Source organism: Ipomoea nil, unplaced genomic scaffold (assembly GCF_001879475.1).
Source record: "Ipomoea nil cultivar Tokyo-kokei standard unplaced genomic scaffold, Asagao_1.1 scaffold0188, whole genome shotgun sequence".
Taxonomy (NCBI): Eukaryota; Viridiplantae; Streptophyta; class Magnoliopsida; order Solanales; family Convolvulaceae; genus Ipomoea; species Ipomoea nil.
The window spans coordinates 4,104,719-4,116,774 of record NW_017616616.1 but is presented as its reverse complement, the minus strand read 5'-3'; the positions used below and the strand labels follow the sequence as shown (position 1 = coordinate 4,116,774).

The 12,056-nt window shown below is 37.0% G+C and overlaps 1 protein-coding gene and 1 long non-coding RNA gene across 22 annotated transcripts in view; both read left to right on the top strand.

Annotated features, from left to right (window-relative positions):
• LOC109184356 (disease resistance protein RPP13-like) overlaps positions 1–12,056 on the top strand; it is a 106,169-nt gene that overhangs the window by 12,364 nt on the left and 81,749 nt on the right. For 2 of the 15 annotated variants that reach the window (XM_019334407.1, XM_019334388.1), the window contains exon 3: positions 78–178. The exons of 8 other annotated variants lie outside the window; for them this stretch is intronic. In XM_019334407.1, the coding sequence (XP_019189952.1) occupies positions 78–131 (54 nt within the window). In that variant the 3' untranslated portion in view covers positions 132–178. Of the gene's footprint in view, positions 1–64; positions 179–261; positions 554–975; positions 1,050–4,840; positions 4,846–10,971; positions 11,021–12,056 lie in introns of those variants that run through there. 5 more of the 15 variants (XM_019334382.1, XM_019334413.1, XM_019334395.1 and 2 more) reach the window with 5 other exon arrangements.
• LOC109184653 lies at positions 1,071–3,320 on the top strand. 7 transcript variants are annotated; one of them, XR_002054849.1, is made up of 8 exons: positions 1,071–1,196; positions 1,280–1,347; positions 1,603–1,707; positions 1,848–2,049; positions 2,136–2,219; positions 2,303–2,426; positions 2,510–2,750; positions 2,866–3,320. It is a non-coding gene; the product is annotated as an uncharacterized LOC109184653 (long non-coding RNA). The 7 variants fall into 7 exon arrangements; XR_002054838.1 differs by having other exon boundaries at positions 1,072–1,196; positions 1,844–2,018; XR_002054839.1 differs by having other exon boundaries at positions 1,072–1,196; positions 1,844–2,049; positions 2,303–2,394.

The following is a 12,056-nucleotide window of genomic DNA, read 5'->3' as shown; positions in this document are numbered from 1 at the left end:
TCACCCTTTCTCTTTCTGAATTGTATTTTTTCAACTTGAGCCAAGCAGATTTAATTGAATTCAGTGACTCATGATAGGTTTTGGAATCTGAGGAAGGCCTGAGCGAAGAAGAGGCAGAAGTGGATAACTGATAATTGATGCGTTCCTTGTATTCAATTTTAGGCAGAAGACAAGAATGGTATGTTTTCAAGAACACAGAATTGTAATTACATACATACATACATACAGGACTGTATTTGCTTTCAATTTGTTGGCTCAAAGGCAAAGATTAGAGCTGAACAAATCTGATGGGCAGAGGGAGAGAGAGAGTATTGCAACACAGACGGGCAGGCGTTTGTAGAAACTCATTCAAGAATCCAATGCTTGCAAGAATTGATGGATAATGAATATATGCTAATATGCATGCATGTATGCTATCTATTTCTTGGAGTTTAGTTGTTGGAATCATATATATATCAGACAATCACAAAACTCTGGGGAGTGCTCAAACTTCATGTCTTGTATTTTAGTACTGAATTGGAAGCTTAAAATTTTATAATATTCTTGTAGCTTAGATTTGCAATATATGTGTGTGTGTGTGTTAATGATTTGCACAATCTTATGTTATATATTTCATTAAATACTTTGTTGATGGCATGATTAGGCAAATACTGTTACCGAGTATTGCTTTGTCAATTTCTCTTAAATTTCTTTCCCAGTTGGAAAAGAAAACATTTACATCATATTTTGCTTTCTTTCTCATGTTCTATATGATAATAAGGAAGTCGAAGCTTGTGTTCATTACATAATTTCTGTAAAACAATTTTCCTTCCTTTTGGATTGTGGCATTCAGTTGTCAAAGGATCTATTTGTGAAGATACAATTAATGGTCTAGCAAAAGCCTCCGTTTCACATGCATTACTTTGTAAACAGTACATGATTCTTTCTCAAGTTTTCTTAAAAATTCTTCAATTCCTGGGTTCTTGTCCTTCACAGGCCGGCCAGGGGCAGTTTGAAATATTCTCTCTATCAGCCTCCTGCTTGTTGAGTAATAGCAGCGGGCGGTCCGCAGCTAGCGTTTGTGTTGCTAGTATAGTCCAGATGGTGGTGGAGTTGTCTGCATATTTTGCCTTTTTAAGCTTCAACAGTTCCTTGTCTGCATATTTTGCCTAAACGAAATCCATCATTCAAGCACAGTCATTCCTAAATGACTTTAGGTAATGTTGGGGAGCTTTAATTTCTGTCTTTTATGATTCTGAAGTGGTTAAGGCTTATTAACAACTTTGATTGCATTTGTTAGGTGGAGGGATGTCTCGTTCTGCTGGAAGTGGCTTCACTCCAGAAACCATCACTGTGGCGGTAGGAGAAGTATGTGATCTACTTTTTGGTCTCTATCTGTAATTCACTCATTATCTAAAATAAACCAGTCCATGTATGTGCATTTAATTTGCATATATCTTTTGTCTCTCTTCTGATCTTATGGTTAAACACAAGTTGTTTGTGCCATATCAGTGGGATTTATTGCGCAGGAAATAAAGGTGTTTGTTCGTACTATTGATATCTGTATGCTATCCATCTATAGAGACATGAAATTGTGCATCATATCATTGCGATCTTGTGCAGGGCGGACATCACAACAAATTAATGATAATGTCAAGTCGTTTTTGCAAAAAGCTAAGATAGGCCCTAAAGCTGTATGCATCTTGCAGTGGCACCGTCATATACAAGGTTAATTGATTCGATCTAGCTATGTGCTATTACATTCTGGTGTCTTCCTTGTTGTTTGATAAGACTTGTATGTTATTCATGTCATGGTTCAACTGTGCCCTGAAAATCAAATTTGAGTGCATCTTTTCCTTTACAGGTAGGCCGGGGCAGTTTGAAATATTAATTATCTTTCATCTCATCTCTCGGCCTCCTACTTATTGCTGAGTAATAGCAGCGGACCTCAGGGCCTAAGAACGGGTAGTCTTAGCATGCATTTGTGTTGCTAGTCCAGATGGTGGTGTCATAGCAACCATGCCAGTCCTTCTGTGCAGGTACCGGCCCTTTTTAATGCTACCTTCAACAGTAAGTAACTCATATAGATTCTGCAAATTTTGCCTAAATGAAATCCGTTATTCGAGTACAATCATAAATGACTACTTCAATTGCAGGTAATATTGGGGCGATTTCTAGTTATATATGTGTGGCTCCAAGGCAAATTAAAGAGCAAATTAAACCCCCAGTGAGTATAGAAGGTGCAGCACATTTAATTTAAACCGCCAAAGTTTTGACAATTCTGTAACTCTAGCCGATATGCTATTTCTTGTATTTCGATCAGTAGTTGGAATCAAACAATCAGAAAACTCTGGGGATGGAGTTCTGAGTGAAACTTCACATTTAATTAGTAGTTGGAAGCTTAAAGCATAGAGTGTACGTGTTCTTCTTACAGATGGAGGCCCTGAGTATTACTTTGTCAACTTCATTCTCTTAAATTGCCTTCCCCGTATTGTATCATCCTTAGCTTATATTATCCTTTGCTTTGCAGGGGCAGTTTGAAATATTGTCTCTCTCATGGCATGCTCTGCTTCCTGAGTAATAGCAGCAGTCCTCAGCTCAGGGCTGATCGAACTTGTAGTATTGTTGCTGAGTAATAGCAAGCCCCAAAAATGTGTCCGGGTTGAAGACAAAGGGTTGTTGTGATAGTATAGTCCAGATGGTCGGTCGTGTCATAGTCATAGGTGGTGGAGTTGGCCGGGGGAGTTCACATAGCAGCCAGTCCTGTCCAGGTAATTTAATGCTTCAGATCAACAGTATACTACTGTATGTAGTTCATATATATTCTGCAAATTTTGCCTAGCTCCATTATTCAACTAACCACATTCAATTCCTAAATGACTTCAGGCAATGTTGGGGAGCTTGCTTTCTATGTGTTAGTTGGCTCGAAATTAAAGCAATGATCAAATCCTGGATCAGTGAGTAATGTATAGAACGAAGGTGCACCAACAACTTTAAACTAACTGCCAGATCATGAGTTTTGACAATTCGATCTGTGACACAACCAGAATCTGATGTATGTATAGTATGCCATCCTTTAATTTTAATTTGCTGTTAAATCACCTAAGAAAATTCAGGACGAGCAACTAGCTAGCTAGCTAAGAAGATTGCTTGAAGAAAGCATCTCATTTAATTTTTCTCTAAACTTGATGATTTAGTTTCATTCATCATATCCTAATTTCTTAATTTTCATTCATTCATATGACACCCAAGTTCTGATCGAATATTAGGATTGTTGAGTTTGATTGGTCAAGACAGATTATTACACCAACAACTTTATAGAAATTCTTTTTTTTGTTTTTTTTTTTTGTTTTTTTAATCTTCAAATCATATATATATATATATATATATATATATATATATATATATATATATATATATATATACACACACACACACACAGTGTTTTAATTTAGTACTTGGAAGCATAAAGTAGACTTATTTTTATGGCTTCATTTTATAACTTTGAAATATTTATGTGTTTTTTGTTTGATATTTCTACAAACAAAATTTGATTAAATGTATTTACATTGGCCAAGGTTTTTTTGCCGATAAAAGTGCTGTGGGCATGGAATAATTGGACTCAGATGAGTCAGATCAGATCAGTGGCAATACCCAGTTCTAGTTGATATAATATTCAATTTATCTTGTAGACCCTAAGTGAGCAGAAAAGTATTAAAACTAGCTCTAGAAAGTTGGCAGTTGTGGTTGATTAGCTTATCATTACTTAGCTTAACACCCTTTTTGGTCCACTATTAATTAAAAACTAAAAACTACACATCATTCATATTAATTAAAACCAACATGCATATTGCTGGAAAGTCTTCTTGCTTGCCCAACCACTACAACATTTAAACATTACCTTAATTAAAATATAATGACCACTGACATGCTCTACTTTTTCAATGTGGAGCCACTATCTTGAATTATTCCACCATGGAGAAAGTAATGGAATGTTGAAATTTAGTAAGTGGAGTTGTATACTCTTTCAACAATGGTACCCCACTAATTATACATCAAACCAAGTAATATCCAATGTTCATTTTTTGACTTAGAAAAAAAAGCTGTGGGCATGGAATTATTGCCCACAGATTAGTGGCATTTCCCAATTCCGGTTCATATCATCTTCATCCTCCTAACCTTCACTCAAACAATTCAAACTCATAAACAACTCTCTCTCTCTCTCTCTCTCATATTTACAGTATAACACATCAGGCCAACACCGAGAAAAATGTCTTGTGTGGCTGTACTTTCTCTTATGAGAACAATGGAGCTTGAGTTCTTGCAACCTCACCCTCGTCCAATTCTACAACAAAATCAACTACTCATCCCTCCCAACATAGACTTGATCCAATCTCTCCATGGAAAGCTCCAATCTCTTATTGAGTTATTTGATGAGAATAGGATGGATGGTGTGGAGGCTATTAAAATCTTGGAAACCAGACTCAGAGATGTAGCTTTCAGAGTAGAAGATGAAATTGAAATCCAAGTAGTACATCTTTATCAGGAAGATGTAGAAGAAGAGGGAAGGGATACTCAGGGATGTTCAATGCTTTGCCAAATTGTTCATAGGACAAAGAGAAAACCAAAAACTTGTCCTTCTCTCACACTTCGTTATATATTGCAACAAGCAATACAAGACATTGATGCCATCAAAGAAAAGTAGATGAAAGTGAAGGAGGAATATGAGCTTTCAAAAGATCTACAAGGAAGAAATGCTGCCCTTCATGTTTTACCAATACCTACTGATCAAGTTATCACCACGGCTGATTCTTCCCACCATGCTTCACACTCTAAGGAAATAATGGTTGGAAAACAGGAGGAGTTCAAGATTATAATGGAGATGCTAATCCGACATCCGTCTAAGCAACGAGAAGTTGTCTCCATTAAAGGTATGGGAGGTATTGGTAAGACAACGTTAGCAAGGCGAATTTATGAAGATCCAACAATCAATTCCCACTTTGATAAGCGAGCATGGATTGTCGCATCACAACATCACAATAAGAGGCAAATGCTCTTAGATCTTGTTGGTTCCAAAGACAATGCAGACAGCAGAAGTGATGAGGACCTAGCATTGCAACTCTATCAAAGTTTAAAGTGTCAAAGGTACTTGGTTGTCATGGATGACGTATGGAGTGGAGAGGCATGGGATGCTGTCAAAACTTGCTTTCCAGATGATGGCAATGGTAGCCGAGTATTGTTGACTACTCGCCTTGTTGAGGTGGCTAATCATATTTGCACAAAAAATGACTTTTCTCATCAAATGCAGCTGCTAGAACAAAGTGAGAGTTGGAAACTATTTTATGAAAATGCATGTAAATCTCGTGGTGCTGAATTTGAGATGATTGGGAGACCAGTAGTTGAAAAATGCAAAGGACTGCCTTTGGCAATTATTGTGGTTGCAGGTATATTTTTCAAACTCAACACACTAGATGAGTGGAAAAATATTGCTAATGCTCTAATATGTTCTTTAGGATCAACTACTCTAGATGATGAAGAATGTTCAAGAATACTTTCATTGAGTTACAATCATTTACCCTACAACTTGAAAGCTTGTCTTTTATATTTGGGAGTTTTTCCCGAAGATGAGGAGATAAATGCTAACGACCTTGCAAGGCTATGGGCTGCTGAAGGATTTGTGAAGGCATTCAAGAATGAGAGTTTTGAAGCTGTGGCTATAAGGTATATAAAAGAACTCACTGATAGAAACTTAATTCTTGTAAGTAAATGGAGTTGCTGTGGAAGAAAAATTAAGGCGTTTAGAGTACATGATTTATTGCATGCATTTTGTGTGAGAGAAGCTCAGAACCAAAGTCTTTTGCATGTTGTCCATGACCATGAAAGTGGTTCCAATAATTCCCCTCAGAAAGATGTCCGCTGGGTAAGAATCCAATTGTACGGTTTTGACCTCTCGGAGTTGCATTCTTGTTCAAAAACTTGCCGGTCCCTCTTCTATTTTGCGAGGGCTTTCGTATGGTTAGATTTGAAAAGTTTCAATCTATGGAGGGTCCTCTACTCTACTACTGATTTCTATATGACAAAGAAAACTCCAGATCTTATCCATTTGAGATACCTACGTGCATCCGGTGAAAAAATGGCTATTGGTGATATATTACCATTCAAGACTTGGAATCTCCAAACACTTGCAAATATGCATTATTATGCATTTGAAGGAAGGAACATTTTGGAGTTTCCACAACTACAGTATATTCGCTGCGATGGATTTATCTGTTTTTTGTTTGATATTTCTACAAACAAAATTTGATTACATGTATTTACACTGGCTAAGGTTTTTTTAACTTCAAAATGAAAATCTATTGATTTTGGTATACGAAATTGAAGAAGTCTTCTTTTATTTAATTGCCAGGAAACAACAAATTTACTCTCTCTGTCATTAGTTTCAGCTAATTGCTGGGAATTAAAACAAATTTACATTCTGTCCTTTATGTAGGTTTTGACTGTCATCTGTATATGCACCATGATCTTCATATCTGAAGCTAATGACTTTGCAGCCAGTCCTGTTCAGGTACCCACCCTTTTTAATGCTTCTACATACAGTAGTTCATATTCTGCAAATTTTGCCTAAATGAAATGTTTCACAGGAGAAGCTTGAATTCAAGCATAGGCTTTCAATACCTATAAGGGCAGCTAAAGAGCTAACAAAGCGACGATGAGTATAAAAGCTAGGCACACCACATTTAAACCACCAGAGTTTGTTTTGACAATAATTCGATCTGTGACTCCAATCCAGCTGATATGCAACAGAGCCTAGGATTTACATACAAAGTTCCATATTCACATTGATTTGACCCAATCGAGGATTACAAATTCTTTCAACATTAGTTAGATGATGAAGTGTGTATATATATATGGCCATGTGACGGCCAATTAACTTGAACTTGAACTTGAAATTTTTGAGACATGACACATATATATAATGTTAAGTTGGTCTGAACTCTGAAGTGTTAACCACAATATAGTGTTTTGCACGGTTAATGCATGTTGTTGATTGGAAGTATTTTCTTACATATCACTCAAATCTTGGGGTTTTGCTGTAAATTCACTTATAATAAGAACAATTTCAATTCTTGAAGATCAAATCTTGAAGATAATATACTGTACTAGTAATCTAGTACGTATTCTCATCTCATGAGATGAAACTAATTGAGTCGAAACTTTGTCAGACCATTTGATTGGTCCATCTCTATTTTATTGATTGGTGGGGAAAAAAGAAAAAGTAGCAGGCCCTGCATACTTTTGAATTATTGCATAATGGAAACTTTACACCTACTATAAAGCAAAAGCTGTCGGCAAGGAAGGAATTATTGCACTCAGATCAGATAAGTGGCATTAATTCATCTTCATCTTGTTTTTGCTGACCTTCAATTCAAACAAACTCAGAAAAACAACAAATCATCACTTACATTACAATTGAGCTTGAGCTCTTGCAATTCTTGAAGATCAAAAACTGATCTTTGGCTTGGAATTGTTGCACTCATTTTGGTTCTGGTGACCTTCACAGAAACATTAAACACACAAAAAATGTCACAATTACAGAAGCAAAGAGAGGGGATGGCTTGTGTAGCAGTAACTATTGTTGTGAGGACAATATAGCTTGGGCTCTTACAATCTCAGCCTGGTCCAGTTGCACTAGAAAACTAATTCATTTGCACTGGTATGGACACCATGCAAAATGAGACTCTAACCCAGTCAAGAATCTATTGGATCTTTTATCCATCACTATTTGATCAGTGGAAAAAACAACAGTGGCCCTCCAACTCTTGAATTATTGCACCAGTTAAAGTTGGAGAAAAGTAAAGGAATCTTTTGACTTGGAAAGCTAAAGCTTAAAAAAGCTGTCGGCATGGATAGGAATTATTGCACTCATCAGATTCCATCCATTCATCATCTTTCTTCAGTTGCTTCTGCAAACCTTCTCTCTCTCAAACAAGCTCATAAAGAAAAACAACTCTGATCTCTCTCATTTACATTACACCTACACCAATACAGATTGAGAAGAATGGCTTGTGTGGTTGTACTTTCTCTTATGAGGACGCTAGAGCTTGAGTTCTTGCAATCCCTGCCTCGTCCAATTCTACAACAAAACCAACTCATCCCTTGCAACAAAGACTTGGTCCTATCTCTCCACAACAAGCTTGGATTTCTAATGGAACTATTCGATGAGAATAGAATGGATGGTGTTGAAGCAATAAAAAACTTGGAAACAAAGCTCAGAGATGTTGCTTCCGGGATTGAGGATGAAATTGAACTCCAAGTACTACATCTTTATGAGGATGAAATTCAACTCGAAGAAGAGGAAAACAGAATTTTTGAAGGAATTTTTGATATTTTTGACAGAATTGTGGATCAGACATTTGAGCCACCGGAAAATCACATTTATGTGGAAATGCCACAGGGTGAGAAAAGCACTCATCATTGCCTGAGCCTTCATCAGACAAGTACTCATCATTGCCAGAGGCTTCATCAAATTTTGCATCCGCTAAGGGGAAAATCACATCCTTGTCTCAAATTCCGTCGTATTTTGCACCCAGCTCTACAACACATTGATGCCATCACTCAAGAGTTGGCGAAAGCCAAGGAGGAGTACCAGCTTTTCAAACATCATTTACAAGCAGGAACAAAGCAGCCTGCCTCCCTTCATGTTTTACCAATACCTACTGATGATGAAGTTATCACGATGGCTCATTCTTCCCACCATGCTTCGCACTCCATGGAAATAATGGTTGGAAAACAGGATGAGTTTGAGATTATAATGGAGAAGCTAATCCAACATCCCTCCCGGCAGCTAGAAGTTGTCTCAATTAAAGGTATGGGAGGTATTGGTAAGACAACGTTAGCAAAGAAAATTTATGAAGATCCATTAATCACTTCTTACTTTGATAAGCGAGCATGGACGGTCGCATCACAACATCACAATAAGAGGCAAATGCTCTTAGATCTTCTTGGTTCCAAAGACGATGCAGATAAAGGAAGTGATGGGGACCTAGCATTAATACTCCGCCAAAGTTTCAAGAAGTGTCATAGGTACTTGGTTGTGATGGATGACGTATGGAGCGTAGAGGCATGGTATGCTGTCAAAACTTGCTTTCCTGATGATGGACGTGGTAGTCGAATATTGTTGACAACTCGCCTCGCTGAGGTGGCTAATCATATCTGCACCCAAAATGACTTTTCTCATCAAATGCAATTCTTAGAACAAAGTGAGAGTTGGAAACTATTTAATGAAAAGGCATGTAAATCTCGCGGTGCTGAATTTGAGACGATTGGGAGACTGGTAGTTGAAAAATGCAAAGGACTGCCTTTGGCAATTATTGTGGTTGCAGGCCTTTTTTCCAAGCTCAGCGCTCTAGATGAGTGGAAGAATACTGCGAATGCTCTAAGTTCTTCTTCTGGAACTACTCTAGATGATGAAGAATGTTCGAGAATACTCTCATTGAGTTACAATCATTTGCCCCACAACTTGAAAGCTTGTTTCTTATACTTGGGAGTTTTTCCAGAAGATCACGAGATCGAAGCTGTTAATCTTGCAAGGTTATGGCTTGCTGAAGGACTCGTTAAGGAATTTGAGAATGAAAGCGTTGATGCAGTGGCTAACAGGTACATACAGGATCTTATGGATAGAAACCTAATAATTTTAAACCCTAAAAGCTTTTGTGGAAGAAAAATTCTGAGTTTTAGGATGCATGATTTATTGCATGTCTTTTGTGTGAAAGAAGCTCAAAACGAGAAACTTTTGCATGTTGTCGAGAGTGAAAATAGTTGTTATTTTCCTCAGAAAGGTTTCCGCTGGGTAAGCATCCAATATAAAGATTTTAACATGTCTACAATACAACATTATACCTTGAAAAGCTATAGATCAGTCTTCAGCTTTTTGATGAGGGAATCATTTGTAGATTTTAGAAATAGCAATCTACTGAGAGTACTCTCATGCCGCTATGGTACACGTGTCAGACTAAAAAATAATGTTAATTATGTCCATTTGAGATTCCTAAGTGTTGGAAATGATATAGAACTGTCCCGGGCTCAGAGATTCCTAAAGTCAAGACGTAGAGAGAGTGTAGAATTGTTAAGGTCTTGGAATCTTCAAACACTTAATAGTCCTGGTGGAAGAGTATCATATAGATTAGATGAAGGAGGGAAGTATTCGAAGTTTCCACAACTACACGTTATTCGTTGCAATGAGTATTTTGGTGGAAATCCTCCAAATTTTGTTCAAGAACTATATGGGATAAGAGCTGCTGATTGCTCAAAAGAATACATTACCAATATTCCATGCTTGAAGAAGGTACGTATTGACGGTGAAGGCAGAGAGATTATTGCTTGCATTGCAAACTTAGCCTATTTAGAGCAGCTCGAGGAACTTTACCTTTTAAGTTGGCTTGGAACACATACTCCAATAAATAATGATATTGTTCTCTTGAAAAACCTTAGGGAGTTGATAATATATGGTATGGGATTTGAGTGGGAGGAAATTAATATTCTTAGCAAGTTGCCTAGGCTAGAGGTGCTCAACTTACAAGAGAAGTCATGCCTAGGCAAAGAATGGGAAATACAAGAGGATGTTATATTTTGCCAGTTAATTGCTTTAGTTATCCATGATTATGATCTCAAGCATTGGAAAGCTAGTAGTCATAATTTCCCAAAACTTGAGCACCTAAATCTTTGGTGTTGCTATGAATTGAGAGAGATCCCAATTGACTTTGCTGAAATTTCAACACTGAAGTCAATCAAATTATACCAATGTCTTCCTTCTGCTGTGGAATCAGCCAAGAAAATTCAGGACGAGCAACATGACTATGGAAACAACGATTTGGTTGTTATTGAGGAAAAAACATTTGATGTATGTCACCCTTAGCTTTCTCTTTCTCAATTGCATTTTCTCAACTTGGGCCAACCAAATTTAATTAAATTCAGTTACTGATATGATGACAGGTTCTGGGATCTGAGGAAAGCCTAAGTGAAGAAGAGTCAGAAGTGGATAGTTGTTAACACTATTTATCAGTCCACGCAAAGCCAAACTCTAATAAATCAGTACTCTCAAGGTAACCTATACAACAGCTAGTCCTGTTCACGTATCCTTTTTAATACAATGCTTCAACATTCATATTCTGCAAAATTTGCCAAAATGAAATCCATTATTCAAGCACAGCACATTCCTAAATCACTACTTCAGGTAAAGTTGGTGTGCTTTCTATGTGTTGGCTCAAAGGCAATGAGCAAATCCCCGGTATGTATAGAAGGCGCAGCACATTTAAACCACCAGAGTTTTGACAATTCTGTGACTCCAATCCAGCTGATATGCAACAGAACCAGAATCTGAACTGCCCGGCCTCTACGATGAATGTCTGTCCAGGTTATACGAAGTTCCATATTCACATTGATTTGACGTGAGCTTCCAACAGTAGCTATATGAAGTGTATATATGGTATGATGGCCAACTTGCTGTAAGCCTTTAACTATCTGTTTATTTTCTAAACTTATGTTGACACGTGTTGGTCTGAAGTACGTGTTAACCATACCTTGTACCACAATGTACTTTTCAACTTGTGTCAAGCAAATTTAATTAAATTCAGTGACTCATGACAGGTTTTGGGATCCGAGGACTGCCTTAGGGAAGAAGAGTTGGAAGTGGATAACTGATAACAATATTTATGAGTCCACAAAGAGCCAAACTCTAGTGAATGAGTACGTTTCAAGTTAACCTATATAAACATTTTGGGAGAAATAAATTTATGATATTTCTTTTATTTTAGTGATTGGAAATAAAATCTCCATGGAGTGTTCAAATATCTCAATATGTACTTGGAATCTTGAAACATCTCACTCTTCAATTCTTATACAATATAATATTTCTTCCCTTAGATTGAAACAAAATTACATCACATTTCGCTTTATTTCTTATGTTTGATATGATAACATATAGTTACATGACAGGTTCTGTATGTAACGATATATATTACCATTTGGGGTAATGTAAAACCTTAAATTTCAAGCACAAATTTTGTTCTTTTTCTTGA